General features: G+C 35.4%; 1 protein-coding gene across 2 annotated transcripts in view; it reads left to right on the top strand.

Moving 5' to 3' along the window:
- Window positions 1-25,887, top strand: part of LOC106872857 (uncharacterized) — a 245,850-nt gene that overhangs the window by 96,088 nt on the left and 123,875 nt on the right. For both annotated transcript variants that reach the window (XM_089350847.1, XM_089350848.1), the window contains exons 11-15: window positions 3,699-3,917; window positions 7,329-7,553; window positions 18,491-18,589; window positions 22,112-22,321; window positions 24,545-24,778. In XM_089350847.1, the coding sequence (XP_089206973.1) occupies window positions 3,699-3,917; window positions 7,329-7,553; window positions 18,491-18,589; window positions 22,112-22,321; window positions 24,545-24,778 (987 nt within the window). The remainder of the gene's footprint in view (window positions 1-3,698; window positions 3,918-7,328; window positions 7,554-18,490; window positions 18,590-22,111; window positions 22,322-24,544; window positions 24,779-25,887) is intronic.

Below are 25,887 nucleotides of genomic sequence, written 5' to 3'. Positions count from 1 at the left end.
ATATATTCAGGGAGTGGTAGTTAAACACTGCAAAAAAAGTAAAATACAAAGAATAGATGGGAAGGTCAGAATGACTTTTGAATGAAAAGCGCTCTAAAGGTTGAGGAATTCTTTGATGGTTGGCCATGCGTATTATTCGTGGTAAATAGGTCGAGAATTTCTTGTGGGTGTGGTTCGCGTCTTTGGATTTGGTATATACACATTGGATTTGGTATATACACATTGGATTTGGTATATACACATTGGATTTGGTATATACACATTGGATTTGGTATATACACATTGGATTTGATATATAACATTTGACAGCTTCCACTCTCTATCTTTCCCTCTCTGTCTTTGCCGTCTCTCTGTCACTCTTTCTCCCACCGCATCTCTCTCTGTACGTCTGTCTGTATCTATAGAGAGAAAGCGTTGACAGCCGCAAATTTTCCTCTACGTGGCAATTAATGTCCTAGAAATAACAGCCAAATCAAGTGTATTAAAATATACATATGTACATACATACATAGAAACATACATACATACATACATACATACATACATACATACATACATACATACATACATACATACATACATATAAAGAACAAAGCTGTATTTAATGGAAAGGAATAAAATAGTAAATAATTATATTGTGTCGAAAATACATTTCACTCGCACAATCACGTTAATAGATATTATTAATCAGATACTTATTGCGTTAATTTATATATATTTATGTGTGTGTATATATATATATATATATAAATATATATATATATATATATATATATATATATATATATATATATATATATATATATATATATATATATATATATATATATATATATAATTTATATATATAATGTGTGTATATATATAAAGTGTATGTATCTATGTTTATATATATATATATATATATATATATATATATATATATATATATATATGTGTGTGTGTGTGTGTATATATATGTATAATGTGAATATATATGTATATATAATGCGTATATTCAAACATATATATATCTAATGCGTATATATATATATTCCCGAGCGTCTAGTAACACAATCTGTATCACGTCCTCACGTTGTTGTTTTTTGTTGTTGTTTTTTTTTGTCTTTTTCCTTTGTTGAACTTTTATATATATATATATATATATATATAATGAGTGCATAATTATATAATGTATATATATTTATATATACATAATGTGCGTATATATATTTATAAAGTGTATGTGTATATATATAATATATATATAATGTGTAGATAGATAGATAGATAGATAGATAGATAGATAGATAGATAGATAAAGTATGGGGGTTTAGTTCACAGGTGATTAGGTACGCTAGATAAGTGCTGTAACAGATTACTGGTGCTCCAAGGTTATTAACGAGACCGTAGTTATGGAGCCATTGCAGATTTCCGATGCACCGGATATATAATTGTTAAACAGGATGTCAAACATTAAGGCAAAGCAAACATCTCAATTCATAAACAATATTACTATAGGAAGAAATTCGAAATCTTACAGCTCTTTATGTGATATCCCCAAGTATGGGATATTCCGTCATCAGAGATAAATAGGGGAGGGGAATATGGAATATGGAAAATGGGAATGGTATATATTAATAAGATGATAGCATAGAGGAAGGGAGTAAAAGAATAAGGAGATGGAAAAAGAGAAGGAAAAGAAGCATAAAAGTCCATAGTTTAACTTCCCGAAGTTATAGACACCAAAACATGAGTCCTTAGGTGCAATCCTGCGTAGATCCATTAGCGTAAGCCCTTATATGCAATCCTGCGCATATCCATGCTGGTTAAAGTCCTCATATAGTAGACATCTCAAGAAAAAGACGCGAACATATCAACGTTCAATAATAGAATGATAGCGGAGTTGGCTATTAATTGGTAAAAGCAAAAAAAAAAGAAAAGAAAGATAAAGAGAGATAGATAGAGGTAGGGGAGATTTTAAGGATTGACTATAGGATAAAGTAAGGTGCGTATGTGTGTGGTGTCTAAGAATTGTGGGTAAATTTCTGTATTAACACCCGCACGATTTTCCCTACGAAAAAAACTCGGATTTTTTTGCGTGGAATCAAGTACTCTGTCCTCTGGGGCAAAATTCCTCATCTTTTAAAATTTGGCCCGAGTAAACCCGAATGAAATCGGGTTATAATACCGAAACAAGTAAAACAATGAAAAATTATGCCATTTTAATCCCAAGCAAGGCCGGGTATCTCTGTAAGTCTACTATATATTTGCGAAAAGGGCGGACGTTGTTTCACAAGCGCTTGTGCATGCAAAAGCGTAACTATGTTAAAAATGCTGGCGAGTTTGCTCAATTGAAAGGCGTGGCCTCTAGAGTAAAATTCCTCATCTTTTAAAATGTGGCCCGCATAGACCCGAATGAAATCGGGTTATAATACCGAAACAAGTAAATCAATAATAAACAATTTTAAACCAGAGCAAGGTCGGGTTTCTCTACTAGTATATTTCTCTACTAGTGAAATTTTCGCCATGAACGGATTGTATTTTTAAACCGAGTGTGGTTTTCTGGTGTTATATTTAATTTTTCCTGAAGATGTGTAAAGGAATTTTGATTTACTAAGTCTCTTAATGAATTCTTTATACTGAAATATATATTGAAGAAGATAAATATGTTCATTTAATATATACGTTTTTGCGTCGTAACTCCTTTATTATTATTAATATATATATATATATATATATATATATATATATATATATATATATATATATATATATATATATATATATATATATATATATATATATGTATGTATGTATGTATGTATGTATGTATAGTAAATAAAAAATGAAGAACAAACACAAGGAAAAAGAACACGCAAAGTATTAGCAGACGCTCAGGGAAGGAAAGAAAGATGGTTTTACGTAAGCATGGACACAGAAATATATATATATACATATAGACGAACGAACGTATACATACATATGTATGCACTTATATATACATATAAATTCTTACATGCATATACATAAACATACGCTCACATAGATTCAAGGAACACTCCTTAGGACATGGACATACCCAAAACAAGACTTGGATACTTCCATCACTTTTCTCTCATTGCAAAATTTGAAACAATTACCACAGCAATTCTATTCAGAACATATTAATGTGTGTATTTAATTACTATGTATTGTTTAATTGTGCTGACGCGTGGCTTAGTGATCAGGGTATTCGATCATGATCGTGATTTCGATTCCAGGCAGAGTGTTATGTCCTTGAAACAGACACTATACCCCTGTGAACTACATACATTAAGGGTACACGTGACTTGAGAGTGCTCAGCCACTTGCATGTTAGTTTCACGAGCAAGCTGTTCCGTTGAATACAACTGGAACGCATGCCATCGTAACGGATGACGTGCCGATAAATTGTTTAATAGTATTAAATGTTTATGCATAATATTTTTAGTATATTTCTCACCACAGAAGCAGGTCTATTGATTCTTACTTTTCTTTTTTCGTGGATTATTTGCTTGATACTTGAGCTATTTCTTAAAAATATAGTAATTCATTTCTAAAATATGAACAAGTCTTTATTTGTGTGAATGTACGTTAAATTTATATTTTCTCAAAGTCGTAAGTTTATTGTGAGAAGGTCAAACCTTTATATGAATATTTGCACTTTATTTATATATTTTTTACACCTTATTTTTCAGACCCCCAAGTGTTACGAATTGCAGCGGAGTTACTAACCTCTGATAGTGTATCCTTAACATGTTACACAAATTATGGTATACAAAATCTCACCTATTTATGGTATATTTCCAAAAAACCTGTGACTGGTGTGAAAACAGAGCAGATATTAGCAAACAATCGTTCACAGGAAACTATTACTGTCTTGAACCTAAACCAATATATTTCGCAACAAACACAATGTACGTATCCCCCGTTGTATATTTCTATATATAGTGAATGCAATGATATCTTGATAATAGACTTAGTTAATCGATACAAAGCTTCTATTCCTCGTTGGAATTATTTTACTAAATATATCTGGAGTCGATACTAGTTGAATACTTAAACTACACAGTTTTGCTCAAATGGCCCATCATACGAGCCCAGTCATATTATCAGCTCAGCTTATTTTTCGTTACCTTGGCTACGGTCACATGACTGTTAATGACTTTGTCTTGTACTTTTTAAGTAGGTTGTAGTAACAAGCCAACGAGGAATTATGCATGGAGTGCTATTTTGAACATGTTGCTTAACCTTAGAGCACCCCTACCGTCTCAAAGAAAGGATATGACACAGACATGATAGTCAAAGTTATTCAAAGCGCTGTGTTAGCATCTGGAACGTCCTTGAATACGTCCTGCTTGATCAGAGTAGACCAGAGGCTAACAATGTCAACATCTGAAATTGCCAGGTATTACAAGGCGGTATCAGAGTGGTATTTTCGAGATGAACACTCAGCACTGATGTGCCTAAAAAGGTGTAGAATATGTAGGAATTACACTCAGTCAGTTTTATGTACAGCTTTTCTCAAGTATAGTGCGTATGTGAAACAATAATTAGTTTGCAGAGTACATAAAATTACTTGAAGAACTTTCACTTTTGTGATGTGAATTTTTAATCTTCTGGTGTATATATATATTTATATATATATATATATATATATATATATATATATATATATATATATATATATATATATATATATATATATATATATATATACAAATCTTTAAATTATATCAAGTGGACGCGAACGTATCTGTGAGGTTCAGAAGCTCGCTTTACTATTACATGCTTTGAGGCTCCATCCCTCTGAGCGACAAATAGCTTTTACCATTTCTTCAAGGTGACCTATCTACCCGTTGTTGCGTGGAAGATAAATATCACTTATTCTTTGAGTACATTAAGCGAGTTCAATCTATTGTGAGCAGACGATGTCTGCGGTTTCCGCTTCTCTTCTCACCATTAGCTTTGGCTGGCACTGCCTTTTTTACATCTGGCTTGCCTTAGTTTCAAATTGGTTTTGTCATTAAGTTATTAATTAGCTATTATTTAGAAGACATAAATTGTTACATTAATCTCTTATGTTAATATTTTTGATATAACATATTATATATCAAAGTAAATATTTAGTTGCAAATTCACCAACTGATCACTGATACCCTATCGCACTGTATGTTAGAGGAGTACAGCATCGGTGGGTATAGGAAGTAATGGAGCATGGTCGTCTGCATTCAAGGAAAATTATTCATATCTCAACCTATACACTATAGAGAAATAATAATGATGATGATGATGATGATGATGATAGTAATAATAGTAATGACAATGTAAGAGAATAAACATTGCAATACCATATGATAGTAGAGTTGGCATTAACGAAATTGGGATAACTCAGAAATCAGGAACTAGCCAGAAAGGTAAAGAGATTGTGGAAGACTAAGATGACAAGAGTTTCTGTGGTAATTGGGGTGCTTGGCACAAAAACCCAAACTACTACCTAAGTGACTGAAGGATACTGGAAGTGAGACACGTACCTACAAGAAAGTGCCATTCTGTATTCTATAAGAATCTTAAGGAAAATTCTTGAGATTTAAGGAGACTTGTTTTCACTAAATCTTACGGCAACATCCCAACTAATGCTAAAGAACAGATACGAACAATAAAAGGTTCCACGTCATAGAAGAGCAATCACATTGGGTGATATGTGACATCCCTAACACACTCGAGGATTACCATGACACGTTATAAGTCAGTGCCTTCTTCTAATTCTTGCAGCCAGCCTACAACTACTAAGTAAATGTCGGTTCATTTAAGTACACAAATTTCACCGTTCTCATCCATATTTCAGTACATTTTCTGAAGTACTACCTTCCCTGCCTTCACCTTCCTCCTTATGAGGTACATGAAGGAGTTGATGAGGGCTAGTTTCGACAGGAAAAGCTCTAACCTAAAACCTTTCAATAATAATAATAACTGTTGTTGTTGTTGTTGTTGTTGTTGTTGTTGTTGTTGTTAGTAGTAGTAGTAGTAGTAGTAGTAGTAGTAGTAGTAGTAGTAGTAGTAGTAGTAGTAGTATCACTATTATAGAGAGAAAATCACTAAAGAGTACAAGACGAGAATTAGAAAGGTGCTGGAAATAGAATTAAATCGAGAGAACATCATTCAATCTACAAACACAAGGCCTATGTCAGTATTGAAATATTCTACCGCATTTTGAAATGGACAAAGGTCGTGCTGCAAACTTGGATAGGAGAACCAGATAACTCTTTACAATGCACAATGCACACTATCTTATGCATTCCATCCAAATACCGAGCGACTCTACTTGCCAAGAAGGGAAAGTGGTAGAAGATTATTAAACGCGGGAGACACTGTTAGTACTGCGATACAGGGTCTGACAGAGTAAAAAAGAATACTGTCGGCAGCCAGTAGAATTCAAAAGAGAAAAGGAAGAACAACAAAATAAACAAATGGAAAGAAATGGAACTGCAAGGCCAATTCACGCAGCAAACTGAGAATGCTGGAATTGAAGATTGTTGGTTCTTGTTGAATGACGAGAACTTAGGAGGAAGAGCAGCGTTTATTATTGTTGCTCAGGAACAAGCCCTTAGAACAAATTTAATCAAGGCAAAGATCAACAAAACTCAGTCAGACAGCAAATGTAGAATCTGCAGGAAAGAAGACGAGAGCATAAATCACATTTTGAGTGAGTGCAGTATACTAGCACAAATGGAGTATAAACACAGACATGAGCATATAGGCAAAAGAGACCATTGGGATGTTAGTAGAGTGTATGACTTCAAAACAACAGAAAAACGGTATGAACACCAAACAGAGGCTGTGACAGCAGATAAGAATTTCAAAATTTTCTGGGACCTCCCCATAAAGACTGACCATACTACAGAGGCAAGAAGATCAAACATGATTATAGAGGAAAAAATCAACAAATAGTGTAAGATCCTTATGATAGCAAACTCGAAAATTCCTTTCAATTTAAATGTTTGTGCTGTGTTGTATATATGAATGTATTTCTCTACTGCCTTCCCTACTTTCCCTTTCCAAACTTTCATTTATATCTAAACGTATCTTAACTTTCGCGATTTAGAGCGTTAAGCTAAATATACAAAATGTTTTGTCTGATACTCTACGGATTCCACCATAGTGAAGGAATGAATATAATATATTATGAATATCCCACAGATGACTGAAATGAAACCGGTAAATGAATAAAGTATATATGTATATTTTACTATGTCGATACATTAAAGTTTTGATTCTCTTTGTATTCATTTGATTTTCTTTTACTTTTTTTTCTTTTTGCAATTAAGTATCCGTAATTTGTCAAGTACAACATAATAAAGTCATCTTCGACGGCCAACGGAACTTTGACTTTAAAAGCTTCCCAGTTGTTCAGCTGAAGGCTCCAGAAAGATCTCCATCATATTCTGTAGTAGAATACTCCTGCAACACAAATATATCGAAAGCTTACGTCGAAATACATTTGAAAAGTATTTACGCTGAAGTTCATACCAGTTCAGGTTCATCATATACAGGTTAGTCACAACTTTTTAGATTTTACATTTCCTAGAAGTGAGATTGTGTACTTTGATTTTAAGCATATCAATCTATTTTAGAAAAATATAATCGCCACTTTGTGTATAAGCATGTATGCCGGCGCATGCTTGTGCATGCGTGTGTGTAAGAGAGTGTCATTTTGCATATGTGTGCATGGATATCTAATAATGTGTGTGTGTATATATGTATAAATATTCATTTCTGAAAGTTTATATCTATGTGTTTAAAACAGATGTACAGAAATTATTATGGATTACCATAATCGCTCTACGTGAGCATATTTGGATTTGAAGCTAAAACCTTTAACTGGAGTAGGTTTATATCAAGAATTTTCATACAATATATTCAATACATTTATGACACAAAAACTTTAAGGCGTAGGGCGGTGAGCTGGCAGAATCGTTAGCACGCCGGGCGAAATGCTTAGGGGTATTTCGTCTGCTGTTACATTCTGAGTTCAAATTCCGCTGAGGTCGACTTTGCCTTTCAACCTTTTGGAGTACAACTTAAATAAGTACTAGTTACGCACCGGGGTCGATGTAATCGATTTAATCCCTTTGTCTGTCCTTATTTGTCCCTTCTATGTTTAACCCCTGAGGGCAATAAAGAAATAAATAAATTTATACCGCAAGAACTTGAATAGGTATCGGCATGGTTGTGTAGGCAAAATGTTGGCTTAGTAGTTATTTTGTTTAGGGTTCGGTCCCATTGTGTGGCACTCGGACAAATGAATTCTACATCTACTGTGTGAGTGAGATGATAGACAGAATCTGCTGAAGCTTGTTGTATATAGATATGTACACACATATAAGTGTGTTTGTATGTGCGTTGGTTCTGCATTCGTATGAGCTTATATGCCTCTTTATTTAAATGTTTTTATGTAGACGCCGCTGAAAAGCTTTGCATTGTGTATATGTCCCGTAATCAAGCTGTTCAAAAAATTCAGATCAGTAAAATAAATACCAGACTTTCAAGTAGCTACTCTGCTCGATATGATCGACCCAAAACTTTTAAGGTGGTACCCACAACATGTCCACAGTCTAATAACTGAAATGAGTAAATATGAAATAGCTTGCAGCTAAGAGTTTGAAGCACATGAACTTGTATTAAGAAGCTATCCCACAAGAACTTGTACGGAATGGATTTTAGCACAATAATTTGTTGTTATTGGCACTCCGTCGCTTACGACGTCGAGGGTTCCAGTTGATCCGATCAACGGAACAGCCTGCTCGTGAAATTAACGCGCAAGTGGCTGAGCACTCCACAGACACGTGTACCCTCAACGTAGTTCCCGGGGGAGATTCAGCGTGACACAGTGTGACAAGGCTGGCCCTTTGAATTACAAGCACAACAGAAACAGGAAATTAGAGTGAGAGAAAGTTGTGGTGGAAGAGTACAACAGGGTTCGCCACCATCCCCTGCCGGGGCTTTGTGGAGCTTTAGGTGTTTTCGCTCAATAAACACTCACAACGGCCGGTCTGGGAATCGAAACCGCGATCCTATGACTGCGAGTCCGCTGCCCTAACCACTGGGCCATTGCGCCTCCACAATAATTTGATATTAAGAATTTTATACCACATGAAAGTGTATTGAAATATATATATATATATATATATATATATATATATATATATATATATATATATATATATATATATATATATATATATATATATATATTATTTTTACCTTTTTGTAAAAAACATTTTCATTCTCCCTCTTCTTGAAAATTTGCCATGCAGTGAAAGCCGGTTAGAAATCCTTTTTACACATCTATATTAAAATATGCTTTTAGTTTAGCATTCTTCCTTATTATTATTTTTCATTTTCCTATATATATATATATATATATATATATATATATATATAAGACGGTGCATGAGCGTTCAGCTTTTGCCGAACAACCTGCGAAAATGATTTGTTGATAGTGATCAAATGTTCATGATGCACATTAGCTCACTCTCTCCATCAAATCAACGTTGTCTGAACAGTTGCACTATGTACCTCACGTCAGTTGATGAAGTGACCGTAGAGCAGCATGAGATGAAGTTTTTTGCTCAAGAACACAACTCACAACTCGGTCTACGAATTGAAATCACAATCTATATTTCGCTTTTAAATTTGTTTACAGGAAATGTTTTAAGTATTCAAATAAAGCTCCTATTCCATTATGCTGACCAGTCTAATGATGCTGACTGGTGAACTAGTCTTGCGGGTTGCATCGAGATGTACCGATATAATTTAGGATAAATATAGTAATATTTATAATCTTTGGATGGAATTTATAAACATTTTATGCATCGCTACACGCGTTTTCATAAATCTTAAGAGACATGTAATTTGTGGAAACGCGCGTAGCGATGCATTGAATGTTTATAAATTCCATCCAAGGGTTATTATTATTATTATCATAACTATATATATATATATATATATATATATATATATATATATATATATATATATATATATATATATAAGTCAGTAAATAGTGGGGTTGTGTTAACCGCACGTGGAGAAATAATAGGAAAATGAAAAAAAAGCCAGAATGCTGAACTGGAAGCATATTTTAATAAAGATTTTTTCTAACCGGTTTTCATTGCGAAAAAGCAAATTATCAAGAAAAAGGAGAATGAAAATGTTTTTTTACAAAGAAGTACAAAATGAAGAAAATAATATATAAAACAATAATATATAAAAAAAATAATAAATATACCCATACATTATATTGTCTTTGAGCTTTTGTAGTTCAATAGTAGTTCATGTATAAACTGGTAGGAAAAATAAGGATGCATGAGAGTTGAGAGTTTTGTTAGGTTTAAAAAAAAGGGTTAAAAGTTTGTGTTAACCAGGAAATGTGGTGTCAAAACAGGAAGTGTGTGTAAGGGGAGACAAGTGTTTTTAGTTGGAGTTATGAACTCTTTTTCAACAGGAAGTTTGTGTCTGTTCATAGAGAAATAAGGTCACTGAGGGGTGTGTGTGTTAAGAAATGGTTGGAATTTCTCTATGAAAAGATTCTCCTTGTTGATTCTTTCTTGTGTGGAGATTCTGTCTTTACATTGATAGAAAGGGAATATAATGAATTTAGGGTTTTTGTTTCTGGCGCAAGAGTTTATGTGGCCACTGAGTGGAATTTGGCGGTATTGAGGGAGGTTTATTTGTTCCTTATGGACAGCTACTCTTCTACGTAATGGGAGGCTCGTCTGTCCGATATAGAAGTTTTGGCAACCTGCGCAAGTAAGGACATAAATGAGGTTACCAGAGGAACAAGAGAAATTGGTTTTAATTTTAAACTTTGTTCCTCGTTTGAAGGTAAATTCAGAGCCTTCAAGTAGGTAGGGGCAGATGCCACAATTGGGGCGTGCACATTTTTTAACTGATGGGGGTGGAAGTGGTGTATGTAGTTTGGAATTGGTTAATAATGTTTTCAAAGATTTGTGTTGCCGTTTGCATTTAAGGACTTTGTGTGTATAAAAGATATTGTTCATTTTCGGGTCTGTGGTGAGTAAGGGGAGGTTTTGTTTAATTGTGGTGTATGCTTCGATGTTTTTGGGGTTATGGGTGGAGATGTATGGAAGTATTTTGGGGTTGGGTGTGTTATTATGTTGGTTGGGTTTTAGTGTGTTTTTGTCAAGTTCCTTGGCACGTTTTATTCCAAGATCTATGAGTGTGGGGGGATATTGGCGTTGTAACAGTGTTTTTTTTGAGATCTTGTAACCGTATTTCTCGAGTGGTTGGGTCAGAGACAATGGTGCAAATTCTTTTAGCTAAATTAAAGGGGATATTTATCTTGGTGTGTTTTGGGTGGCATGAGCTAAAAAGGAGGTATTGTTGTGAGTCTGTAGGTTTGTGGTAGATGTCGGTTGTGATTTGGTTATTAGGTGTTTTTATAATTAAGAGATCAAGAAAAGGGAGATGATGTTTGCTGAATTCCATAGTGAATTGAATGTTGGGATGTATGTTATTAAGTATGGATTTGAATTCTAGAAGTTTTTCATAGGGTTCATTCCATATGATGAAACAATCATCCAAATATCTTTTCCAGTTATCCATTAAAAAGATGTGGAAAAGGTGTCCAAATTTCTGGCGTGAGGTTTCATATAGTGTTAATTCCAAAAAACCCATTATGAGGTTCGCAAGGACTGGTGCAGCTTTAGTACCCATCGCGATACCACATTTTTGGCGAAAGTATGTGTCTGCAAACAGGAAGTAATTGTTGGTCAGAATGAACTTAAGTGATTCTATGATGAAAGTTGTGTTGATGCGATTAGGAAATGTTTCTGGGTGTTTGTGCAGCCAGAGTTTAATTACCTCAATCGCATATTCATGAGGGATATTTGTATAAAGGTTGACCACGTCAAAAGAAACCAAGAGTGACTCCTCGTTTGTTGTTTTCGGGAGGTGATTGAGCATGTCAAGATCATCTCTGATGAAACTTTTAATGTGGCTTAGGAAAGGTTTCAAAAGAATGTCCAAGAAATTGCTTAAGCGATGTGTTTCGCAGGAGGTGCCTGCTATAATGGGTCTTAGTTTTAAATCTTTCGGTGCCTTGATGTTGATGTAGATTTCAGAGGAGAGTTTGCAAGCTTCGGTGATGGATTTGTTCTTATGAATTTTAGGGAGGCCATAGAAGAGGCTAGGCTTGCATTTGAAATTAGTGATGTAATATTTTTCTTTGTCCGTGAGTCCTTGACCTTGCTGGAGTATAAGGGTGGTGAGGTTTTTGAGAGTTTTTTGTTGTTTATAGTTGGTGATAGTTTCATAGGAGTTGTCGTTTAGTAAGGAGAGTGCTAGGTGTTTGTAAAAATCTGTGTTCATTAGGACTACAGTACTACATTTGTCAGCTTCTTTGATAGTAAGGCTTTTGTCCTGTTGTAAGTCTCTTAGGTTTTTCCATTCTATGCTATTAAAGTTTGATTTGACCTTGGTTTTAGGTGGGGTAAAAGGTAAACCCTGGATGTGGTTGCAAAAATCATCTAGTGCTTTATTCCTTCCTTTGGAAGGTATGAAGTTGCTTTTGTTTTTAATAATTGAGTCATCCTCATTGTTGAAGTCTATGAAAGCTTCTGTTAAACGAAGCTTTCTGCAAAATTTTGAAATGTCATCCTTGATCTCAGCGGGGTTGGGTGTTCTTGGGGTGGGTGTGAATTTTAAGCCTCTGGCTAGGATGTTAATTTGGGTTTGTGTAAGGGTTTTATTAGAGAGGTTTATTATTTTAGTTTTCTTTTTAGTTTTCTTTTTATGGGTCTGTATTAGCGGTAGTGCCTGTTTTTCTCCCCTCTGTCTAAAAAATGGTTGTTGAAGTAGGGGGTGTAGTGATTGTTAGAGTTCTGGTAGAAGGGGTAGGGGTAGGGGTATTGTTGGGTGGATAGGCTGGAAGTGGATGGGTAGGTATAGTGATTGTGTTGGTATGGGATGTGATGGTTTAAGTTTTTGTGAGAAATGCGGTGGGTTTTTGGGTGTTTGTAGGGTGGATTGTATGCAAGGTTGGAGTTGGGTAGGTAGTTATTGTGGTTCTGTTGGTGTGAGTTGCGTAAGATTAATGAAAACCTAAATGAAATTAGCACTACACTAAAAACTTTAATTACCAACTCATCATGGAAGGAACCACATACATCATCCAACTCACAGAATGAACACACTTTAACTCCAGCACTACACATCAAAAACCAGATCAAATCTACCTGGACCAAGAAACTGCACAACAGAAAACTCCTTTTCTGGAACATGCTTAAAAACCACAACAAAGCTGAAATTTATGACAAATGGTTAAACTCTTCTCCCATCATACTACCCCGTAAATTCCAAATTAAACACATCACAGATGAACCAGAAGAACAACGCTATCTAAGAGAAAAACTGGCATCTGAAAAGATGAAAACTGAAGTGGAACTTTTAAAACTCAGAGCACAAAATCCCCTTTAATTTAGCTAAAAGAATTTGCACCATTGTCTCTGACCCAACCACTTGAGAAATACGCTTACAAGATCTCAAAAAAACACTGTTACAACGCCAATATCCCCCCACACTCATAGATCTTGGAATAAAACGTGCCAAGGAACTTGACAAAAACACACTAAAAACCAACCAGCATAATAACACACCCAACCCCAAAATACTTCCATACATCTCCACCCCAAACCCCAAAAACATCGAAGCATACACCACAATTAAACAAAACATCCCCTTACTCACCACAGACCCGAAAATGAACAATATCATTAATACACACAAAGTCCTTAAATGGAAAAGGCAACACAAATCTTTGAAAACATTATTAACCAATTCCAAACTACATACACCACTTCCACCCCATCAGTTAAAAAATGTGCACGCCCTAATTGTGGCACCTGCCCCTACCTACTTGAAGGCTCTGAATTTACCTTTAAACGAGGAACAAAGTTTAAAATTAAAACCAATTTCTCTTGTTCCTCTGGTAACCTCATTTATGTCCTTACTTGCGCAGGTTGCCAAAACTTCTATATCGGACAGACGAGCCTCCCATTACGTAGAAGAGTAGCTGTCCATAAGGAACAAATAAACCTCCCTCAATACCGCCAAATTCCACTCAGTGGCCACATAGACTCTTGCGCCAGAAACAAAAACCCTAAATTCATTATATTCCCTTTCTATCAATGTAAAGACAGAATCTCCACACAAGAAAGAATCAACAAGGAGAATCTTTTCATAGAGAAATTCCAACCATTTCTTAACACACACACCCCTCAGTGACCTTATTTCTCTATGAACAGACACAAACTTCCTGTTGAAAAAGAGTTCATAACTCCAACTAAAAACACTTGTCTCCCCTTACACACACTTCCTGTTTTGACACCACATTTCCTGCTTAACACAAACTTTTAACCCTTTTTTTAAACCTAACAAAACTCTCAACTCTCATGCATCCTTATTTTTCCTACCAGTTTATACATGAACTACTATTGAACTACAAAAGCTCAAAGACAATATAATGTATGGGTATATTTATTATTTTTTTTATATATTATTGTTTTATATATTATTTTCTTCATTTTGTACTTCTTTGTAAAAAAACATTTTCATTCTCCTTTTTCTTGATAATTTGCTTTTTCGCAATGAAAACCGGTTAGAAAAAATCTTTATTAAAATATGCTTCCAGTTCAGCATTCTGGCTTTTTTTCATTTTCCTATATATATATATATATATATATATATATATATATATATATAATAAAGGGAATGGAGACTTCTACAACCACAAAATTTATTATATAGTCATATACAGCATATTATAATGACCTACACGCGTTTCCGCTGCAGCGACAACCTTGCAATATTGTCGGTGCAGCTTCATCAGGGTTCGTCTGTTTGGTCATCCTCGACGTAAACTGACAGAAGTAATTTTTTGTTAGTTAGTGTTCTGTGAGAGGTGGAGGTGTTGCTATTCATAGATATGTGCTATTGACCTCAACTTCACCCCCAATGCATAACCAAGACAGTTATATACCTTTTATCTTTTACTTTTCTCAGTCTTTTGACTGCAGTCATGCTGGGGAACTGCTTTTATGGGTTTTTAGTCAAACAAATCGAACCCAGGGCATATATTTTCAAAGCGCGGTACTTATTTTATCGGTTTCTTTTTCCGAATCGCTAAGTTACGGGGACGTAAACATACCAAAACCAGTTGGCAAGCGGTGGTGTGAGACAAACACAGACACAAAGACACACACGCACATACGCGCGCGCACAAACACACACACATACACATATGTATATATATATATATATATATATATATATATTTATATATATATATATATATATATATATATATATATATATATATATATATATATATATATATATATATATATATATATATATATATATGAGAGGCTTCTTTCAGTTTCCATCTACCAAATCCATTCAGAAGGCCTTAGCCAGCCCGAGGCTATAGTAGAAGTCACTAGCCCAAGGTGCCACGCTGTGAGGCTGAAACTGGACCTATATTGTTGGGGAGCAAGCCTACGCCTTCATATATATATATATATATATATATATATATATATATATATATATATATAAAGATTTATACCAGAAGAGCTTGTGGTAATACGTTCATGTAACAAGAACTTATAGTATATAAATATAGTACTCAAAGTTACCGACCTGTCATTTCGGCTCTACAATTTGGATCAAGACAGCCTCATATTAACTATTCCTTTCGTCGCATGTATCTCTCCCGTTACCATTCATGAACCGGTTGGGAGATGACTGAAACCATACCCTAATTCATATCTCTATATACTTCACACAATCAAAATACATAAGCTCAAATCTATCATGAAGCTCACTCGTAGATACACTGCAACCGGAGAACACCGCTCAAAACAGAGCCTGGAAAATATCTCTCACCTCACTACTGAATGAATGGACTTTACTTCTTAGAAAAATGCCATCCAGTATACAAAAGAAGCCATCGTGTATTACACAGCCTGAAAATTCTCTTATCTCCCAAGCTGTATTCGAACCTTCTCGTCCTACAACTACTCTCTACCAACACTTTAAAATTGTTTTGTACACCATTTCATATTTACTGCCACACTTGCATCAGTTTCTCAATGCAGACACTAAATAAAACTTTCCGAGATTTCTCCTTTCGCTTAAATATGTTCACTATCATGTACATATAGACTCCAAATGTGAAAGCACTTCAGGTAATTTCTAGCCACCAATGCGATCAGCCCCGAGTATCCCTTTCATTACCACTAAATATTGCACCACAGACAGAAACAACTCTTCTTACAAAATTCTTCGATTTCTCTCTTTCCAAATGCCTCTTTCTCTCTCACTCTTTCCCTCCCCCTCTTTATTTCTCTCCTTCTCTCTCTCTCTCTCTCTCTCTCTCTCTCTCTCTCTCTCTCTCTCTCTCTCTCTCTCTCTCTCTCTCTCTCTCTCTCTCTCTCTCTCCTGAATGACCTCTGGGACTAGATCTACTGGCGGACTTGCTAATCCATGAGCCGTTAATCTTGAAAAATTTAGCGTAAACAATATCATTGCGCTTGACATGAGAAAATCTTTTAACTGAGTTTATTTCTTTATTAAGCTTCTTGATTATAGTCTCTGTCTATCTTTCATTTCTTGGAAAGCTTACTGTCAGATCGTATCATCGCAGCATGTTTCTAACCAACAATCTGTTAACTCCAGTTTGCTCCAAGGTTCGGTTATGTTTCCTTACACTTCACCTTGTAGTCAACAACTTATTTCTCTCGAACAACGCCCACATCTTTTCAGATAATACCATGCTACACCGCTAACCTCTTGTGTACAGGTGCCATCCACGTGCAGCAAAGACACCTCACGTAAAACCTACTCTTCCATGGATAGCACGTGATTAGTTCTCACACTGTTACATATGTTAGCCTTCAAACACAACATAAACTGCGTTCCGCCAAAAATTAAGCTTCTTCAGGACTAGAAAATATTTCAACTGTCATTGGTTACTGACTCACTCCAACGTTCAAGTGATACACACAATGGGATGCTGCCCCTACATGTGATACGATGCAATTAAAACTCTCGAATGCCCGAGTCTGCATCCAAAGGAAAGCCACCCGTTTAACTGGCATAGAATCACACACCAATAAATATCGACCTCTAATTCGCAGATACATTTTTACTGTTACGATAATTAATTCTGCTTCTCATAAATTACTAGACACGTACCGCCTCCCACCTCTACTAAGCCAGTAAACTTTCTCTTCTCTCATCACCCATACTGTGTCCTCTATAAGCTCCACATTAGCTCCCTTCTCAGTACTTCTATCCAGGGCATTATCCCTTTGGCATACCCTATATATCATTTTTTTCTTGTAGTCGTCCACATGCAGTTGTTAAATACCACCGACTTCAATTATCTCACAAGACCCTAACCCTAACAGTTCAGCCCTTTCTCCCTGACAGAACCATTAATAGATAGATAGATAGATAGATAGATAGATAGATAGATAGATAGATAGATAGATAATCACATCTTGTTTACAGATTTTAACACAAAAACTTGTACTGTTTGTTACTGTAATCTATATTAGAGGAACTTATATAAACGGTGGTACCTCAGCATAACCACAGCTTTAAAGCTGAAACAAGTTAAAGAGTTTAAGGGTATAATAGATTTGTACCACAAGGAATTTGTAGACGATGACAAACTTCTCATAAGTGACTGTTGATCTCATATTCTTTATATATGAGATGATAGCACGAGTTTTCCTCATAGCACTACAAACTATTTTTCAGCATAAACTCACAGATGAGTTTTGGCTTAATAACATTTCATGTTATGTCTACCCTGTAAGTGCTCAGCTATAGTTAAAAGGTATTTTTGTTAAGATGATGTTGTTTTCATTGTATTTTATTGTTAAAGTATGATGTAGATTTACATTTTTAACAGCAAAGAATAACATTCGATTTTATGAAGCCGTTGCAGGCTTGATATGGGAGCGATGCGAAACAAGAATTAAATTGTTTTTAAAATCACTTTAGTAACCGAAAGCATTGATAAGGAATATTGCGATTCGTTTAATCCATTCTCACGCATAACTTTAAAACGAAATGAAAAGACAAACAAAAATAAAGTAATTTGGTCTGAAATAGCTTTATCATTCTATTTCAATTTTAAAGTAAATGAAGCTAAATCTAAATAAAACAGAAATAATCGGAAGTAGTTGTTTTAAGATTATATTTCAATCTGCATGTATCTTGCATGATGATAGCATTTACGGAATATTTCTCTCTGTGTGTGTGTGTGTGTGTGTGTGTGTGTGTGTGTGTGTGTGTGTGTGTGTGTGTGTGTGTGTGTGTGTGTGTGTGTGTGTGTGTGATTCGAATCTAATAGAATAGAAAAAAAAATAAACTAATGCACAACTGAATTTTTTAGGAAATTTTACAATGGTAAATGACACGAAGATTTCCTGTTTTGGTGTATCTGGCGACCTCAAAGGAATTGTGAAAGAACAAATAGTTTATATTTTTAACGGTATGTATCTTTGTTATGAATTCATTTTTTTTTAGAAATAAATGAGCGCAATAATACCGGTTCTTTTCGCAAGCATTCATGAAATGGGAACATTAATGCAGTGACTTCTAGCATAAACCTCTTCAGCTCACTGTCTACATGAAAAATGTGATTGAGGAGAGAATCGAGGGTTTATTTCGACTTCCTGCAAAAGAGCAAATTCAAGTTAAGACTCAAGAGGTAACAAATCATAGCCACTATTATCCCGAATAGATCTTCATCTTCACTTTTATTGTTTGCGATCAGGGTTTCTAATCTTTTATCTCAATTATTTAATCTTATTTCGACTTGACACAAGCCTAGATTTATAGAAGAATGGAAATAAAATATGATATACACGAATTCTTAAGAGGCATTAGTAATATGACCTAAGGAATATGCCTATTACCAGAAATTGAAACGTGGTTGCCAACTGGACTCGCAATAAACTTATCTTTCTGTGGTACAAGCATTTGAAGTATTCAACATTAGAACTAATTAGAATGTGTTAAAAGAAATAATCTTCAAGAATGTTTCGAATTTTTATTTATTGCGTGAATCCTTTTGGTACAAATATAAAAGGAAGAGAATTCTTTTGAGCAAGATGTTTTATTTTATAGAAAGGAGAACGGGCAGATTGAAATCGATAAAAAATAAATAATAAACTTAATCGAAATTTTATAACTATATGCTTGTGTGGTTAAAATGTTTATATCGCACGTTGTTCTGAGTTCAATTCTATTGCGTGGTACATTGAACAAGTATCAACTTTGGATCATCCATAGGCTCATGAATGAAGTCACAGAAGCAGCAGATTGTAAATATATAGCTGGAGAGATCTCGCAAATAATATATTACAGTCACGGGGAAATATAGGAATCTCGGGGATTAACGAAGCTATCCATAATATTAACTAGAAAAGTCAACAGCAAGCATAATTTGAGCGACACTTATTTAACGCTAAACTTTGAGCATGATGCAGTTTCCTCCTTCAAAATAAGCGCCTGAAAACTACCTGCTTCATTATTTCTACTTTGGGCAGAACGAAACTAGCTCGACCATCGTTTTCTCTTAATAAGGGATTAAAAAAAAGACAAATATGGGAATTTGATTCAAAATTATAAAACATTGTTTTTATTTTGCTATTAGTTCTTGCTTTAATTTTTGCTCATCTCTCTCCAGGTTGCATTTTATCATTGTTTTTTTTTTTTAATAGTACATGTGTGAGTGTATGTGTGTGTGTATCGGCAGAAAATAGTGAAAAACCGGTGCTCTAAGCAAAAGATTTTATGTGAATATTGGTATTTTATCAATTTCGAAGAAGAAGAAGAAGAAGAAGAAGAAGAAGAAGAAGAAGAAGAAGAAGAAGAAGAAGAAGAAGAAGAAGAAGAAGAAGAAGAAGAAGAAGAAGAAGAAGAAGAAGAGTGTTAATCAATTCCGATTACGAATAGCCAACGAGAAACAACTTAAAAGGTCAGGAAGCATCATGGAGGTGGCTCAACAAGAGTGACCTAAAAAAAAGAATGAAAGCCTAATTATCACTGCTTAGGATCAGGCATTGAATACCAACTCAGCGGAAAGAGATATATACCACACAAGTGTAACGAACCTCTGCAGAATTCGTTGGAAGAGGGTCGAAAGCGTGACTCAATGCTGGTGCTTGTGAAAGTCTTACGCAGAAAGCGTACAAGCGCATACACGACAAGGTAGAGCAGAAACTTCACTGGCTACTATGCCGGAAGTATGGATACGAGATAACGGATGCTTGGTACTAACATACACCAGAAAGGTAATGGACGAAAAGAGGAAGACAAAAATCCTCTGGGACTTTAACTTCCAGACAGACAAGGTGTTAAAGCACCGAAGGCCGGGCATAGTAACCTTTAGGAGGGAGAAAAAAGGGTGCCTAATAACTGAAGTGGCAGTGCCAGATCAACATATTATCATGAAAGAAAGTGAAAAGATCGATAATTATGGAAACCTGAGAATCGAGATCACCAAGATGTGGCAGCTACGAGGATCAAATATAAATGTTGTCCCTAGTGTCATCGGAGCATTGGGTTCAATACCAAACAACCTGAAAAACATTTGGAAACTTTAGAAATACCCTACAATCCAGGTGTATTGCAAAACTCGGCATTACTTGGAACTGATTATGCATTACTTGGAACTGATTATGCATTACTTGGAACTGATTATGCATATTGCATAAAGTACTGTTGTCTGAGGTCCTTGTTGTGACTTGACAGACAAAATATCTTCAATTAACATCACAATATTGGATACTAAGCGGACTGCGTACATATCTAACTTAAGAGCTTAATGAGATACCGAGCACAAAGTAAGGAAACTTTGCTAGTGACAGTTAGGAATGAAGGAGTATTGAAAGCAAAGAAAAAAGGGAAAACAAAGGAAGAAGTATCAAAAATACATGAAGAAGAATTACGCAAGAAGGGACTACAGAATCAGTTCCATGTAGCCACAACAGAGGCTGCTGCGAAAAATAGGTGAGGTTGGCTGATGAAAGGAGCATTAAAAAAAAGAGAGCAATATACTGATAACACAAGACCAAGCTTTAGCCACGAACAAGAGGGTGAACCTTAGGAATGAGCAAGTGTCTCCGGTGTGCTGTATCTGCAACAAAGTGGATGAAACCATTTTCCATATCACGAACGAATACCCTAGACTTGCTCAAAACCACTACAAGTTGCGCGACACGATCAGGTAGCGAAAGTACTACATTGAAAAGTGTGTAAAAAGTGGGGGTTACAGAGGAGCAAGGCGTGGTATGAGCACAAACAGCACAGAGTAGCGGAGTCGGAGTCAGTGCTAGAGCATAACAGAGCGGACCTAGTGGTGGTGGACAAAGTACACCACATATGCTATATAGCTGATTTTGCATGTCCCCTTTCACACACGAATAGTCAAGAAGGAAGACGAAAAAATAGATAAATACAACCCTCTTAAGTACGAAATAGCCCGGCGATGGAAAGTGAAGAATGTGAAGATAGTGCCGTACGTTGCAAGCAGCAATCCCGCTTCGCATGCAAGTAAGACTCCAGGAACTCCAACAAAACCTGTGATAAAGAAAATAATAATAATAATAATAATAGAAATTCATCTAAAGTATATGATATAAATATTCTGTTTACTCTAGGAACAAGGCCCGAAATTTTGGAGGAGGGGCCAGTCGATTAGATCGATTCCAGTACGCAACTGGTACTTAATTTATCGACCCCGAAAGGATAGAAGACAAAGTCGACCTCAGCGGAATTTGAACTCAGAACATAAAGACAGACGAAATACTGCTAAGCGTGCTGACGTTTCTGCCAGCTCACCGCCTTATAAGATATAAATATTGCAATGAAAATTATGATCTAAAATTTTTATCATCTTATATACAAAACGGAAAAATATTTGTTCTCGTGTTAAATTCTAATACCTATAATATTATTTTTTACTATTTTCATTAAAGCCTAATTCAGTATTTTCTCACATTTGCAGCGAATGCATCTTCACTGAATGGAGTTGGGATAACAATGCACAGCTTTAACAATATAACGTTCACCTGTTTCTCAGAGAGTACATTTGCAGAGACTGCGTACCACTGGTATTTGAATGGTACTAAAACAATAGCAGGAACACAGAAAGAGATGCCTGGCAACCAAACATTTGGGTATCTAACTTTAAAAAACTTGCCCAAAGATGCGTACGGTAAGATAACCTTTTCTCCATGCATATATAGATACACACACACACACATACACATACATGCAATCTCTCTACCTATCTATGAATTTCTCTATACATGTTAGTGCGCGCGCTTGTGTGTGTGAATGTATATGTGTGTATATATGGATAATGTATTTAAGCGTATATGCATATACGTATATACATATTGTGGATTTACTGTCCCTTTCATCGAGGAGTATTCAAATGTTTGATCAGCAGAATTGAAACTCGTGAAATTAATGTGTTAGTCGCTGAATATTCCACAGATACGTCCACCCTTATCTCAGTCCCTAAACTAAATCATCCTTGGAGAAAGAGAGAGTGTGTGAGAATTACACATACACGCACGGTTAGACACACACATACATATGTGTGGTTGTGTGTGTATATATATATATATATATATATATATATATATATATATATATATATATATATATATATATATATATATATATATATATATGTATATATACATACATGAGTAGGCGATCGTGCCCTAAAAATACTTACTCATGTTTCAGCTGGTTATATTGTTGCATTTGACTGGTTATGCAATTTCAAGCATTAAGAATATTTTAAATGACTTTAAGAAACTGGCAAGAAGCAACTGAACGTTGTATCTTCGAACGTGCGAACTCATCGGGATGGTGGCTGTTGTTTTCAGGTAGAGACAGATCTTGTCTCACAAGTCTTAAGTATAATATTGATGCTTCAGGTCTCAGGGCAACTTGATGTTTACTGGCTGAGATGATTGGAAGAAATAAGGAAAATTTACAGCTTCTTCCAAGATAGGCAAGAGAAAAAAATAAAACTAGAACAACCAGTTTTGAATATGAAATAAAATTTACCATCGTTAACTAGTTTTCAGCATTTCCAAAGGGCAAAAAAGACAGCTCTATGACATTGAAGATTCCGATTATTTAATAAGCTGCTATACTCACATACACACACACACACTCACACACACATACATACACACATACACACACACACGTGTGTGTGTGTGTGTGTGTGTGTGTGTGTGTTTGTGTATGTGTCTGTGTGTGTGTGTAAGTATAAGTAAGTTAGATAAGTCGATATACAAATATATTAAATACATTTAATACAAAAACTGTACGTATGTTTACATATAAAAAGGTCCGACTTACACAGAATAGAAATCATATCAGGAATTAAAGGGGTTGAATAATTGTTGTACGAGTCAAACAGCTGTTTCTGGGGTCTCGGTGGTCCAAAATAATGATTGTAAATTGATTCCATCATCGGATAATACCAGCCTCCGTCTTCAGCGAAGAATTTTACATTTGAGTTATTGACAGAAAGGTGATTAAAGACGTAATGATTATGTAGAGAACTAAGTGTATTAGAAGGAGGAGTTGGAGGTATTTAGATTGAGAGTAGTGAGAGGAGAAGATAAATTTCAAGGTTAGAGGTTATTGATGAGGCAAGTGAGGCAAGTGAGGCAAGTGAGGCAAGTGTTAGCTTGTATGAAGGATATAGAATTATTTCCTATTTGCTTACTTCTAGAAAATATGAAAAATGATTATTTTCTTCAAACTTTACTTTCGTTACATTTGTTCAAACCCCAAAGAATCCTTCAGGATCAGAGATGCGCATATTATCAGCCACTAAGGGACATGCATGCTCAAATGGTTAAAGTCAAGAAACTAACAAGCAAATCTGTGATATTGAGCAGAATATTTTTAAAGGGTCAGCCTTGTCACATTCTGCATCACGTTGAATCTCCTTGAGAACTACGTTATGGGTACGCGTGTTTGTAGAGCGTTCAGCCACTTGCACGTTAATTTCACGAGCAGGTTGTTCTCTGGGAACAACTGGAACTCTCGTCGTCGTAACCTACGAAATGCCAGTATGTATGTGTGAGTGAGTGTGTGTGTGTGTGTGTGTGTGTGTGTGTGTGTGTGTGTGTGTGTGTGTGTGTGTGTGTGTGTGTGTGTGTGTGTGTGCGAGTGTGTGTGTGTGTGTGGAAAGAATGTGAAGAAAAGTATGTTGCTAATTTAGTTCAGTTTCAAATTTGATTTTGTAAATGAATATTCGAGATATTAAATTTATTACCACTATTTTAAGTCTCATATAGAATTATTTCCCTAATCTGAGATGATTATATAACTTTGTAACTTTACTATATCTCAGATAAATGTTGTTTTTTTTATTTACTTTTTTTCACTTTTTATTTTACAGTTACGGTAACTTGCAAATGGCATTATAGACATTTCTTTGTTGATGAACGGAGCATAAGTGCGTCCTTATTGACCATTCCACAAGTTAGTCTTATTTCTCCAGGCGCATCGTCTTTATATTCTGTGGTGAAATATAGCTGTATTTCTAATGTGACAAATGCTTATGTTCACTTCGCTGTGGTACCCTTATCTTATAAAAATGTATCCTACCGCGTCAACAAGGGAAGCTATGAAGGTATGGCAATTTTTAAATTTGACTTTTTATAACTCATGTTGTCTGTCTATCAAGTTATCTGTCGCCCTCCATATTCATATATGTGCCTATGTATATGTAACATATGTGCATATGTATATGTAACCTAAGTTTATATGTATATATATATGTATGTATATATATTTGTGTGTGTTTGTCTGTGTGTGTATGTATGTGTGCGTGTGTGTGTGTGTGTACATGCATGTGTATATACTGCATGAAATTAACGGTCAAAAAACTTTCGTAAGTAAGTTTATACGAATTTAACCAGAATATATAAGAAAGAATAGACGGCCAAATATATTCATTTCTTGAAAAGAGAATACGAAAGTATGGAAACGTAGAATATGAATATAGAAACTCTCTTGTTCCAAACTAACTGTAAGAGAAAACCTAATAAGAAAATGAGAAAATCAAGATAAAACTTGATTATAATCGTATATTTAATGAAATGTGCATGCATGAATGTATATCTGTGTGTGTAGAGGGGGATGCATGCGTATGTGTGTGTGCGTGTACGTGTGTGTGTATGCGTGTGCGAGTGCGTGTATGTGTGTATGTGTAAGCGTTTGTACTAAAATATAATAAAAGGATTTATTTAGAGAAGCTTTGTTTCTATAACATATATTTGAAACATATTTTTTTCTTTGTCTATTATTTCATCGTTGTTGTTGGCACTCCGTCGCTTACGACGTCGAGGGTTCCAGTTGATCCAATCAACGGAACAGCCTGCTCGTGAAATTAACGTGCAAGTGACTGAGCACTCCACAGACACTTGTACCCTTAACGTAGTTCTCGGGGAAGTTCAGCGTGACACAGAGTGTGACAAGGCTGGCCCTTTGAAATACAGGCACAACAGAAACAGGAAGAAACAGTGAGAGAAAGTTGTGCTGGAAGAGTACAGCAGGGTTCACCACCATCCCCTGCCGGAGCCACGTGGAGCTTTTAGGTGTTTTCGCTCAATAAATACTCACAACGCCCGGTCTGGAAATCGAAACCGCGATCCTATGACTGCGAGTCCGCTGCCCTAACCACTGGGCTATTGCGCCTCCACATTATTTCATCAACAACTCTAAATAAATGTGTAAAAT

The sequence above is a fragment of the Octopus bimaculoides genome, chromosome 4, assembly GCF_046866305.1.
Source record: "Octopus bimaculoides isolate indiv1 chromosome 4, ASM4686630v1, whole genome shotgun sequence".
Lineage (NCBI taxonomy): Eukaryota > Metazoa > Mollusca > Cephalopoda > Octopoda > Octopodidae > Octopus > Octopus bimaculoides.
The sequence above is the reverse complement of the archived record's forward strand: the minus strand, read 5'-3'. Positions and strand labels throughout refer to the sequence as shown.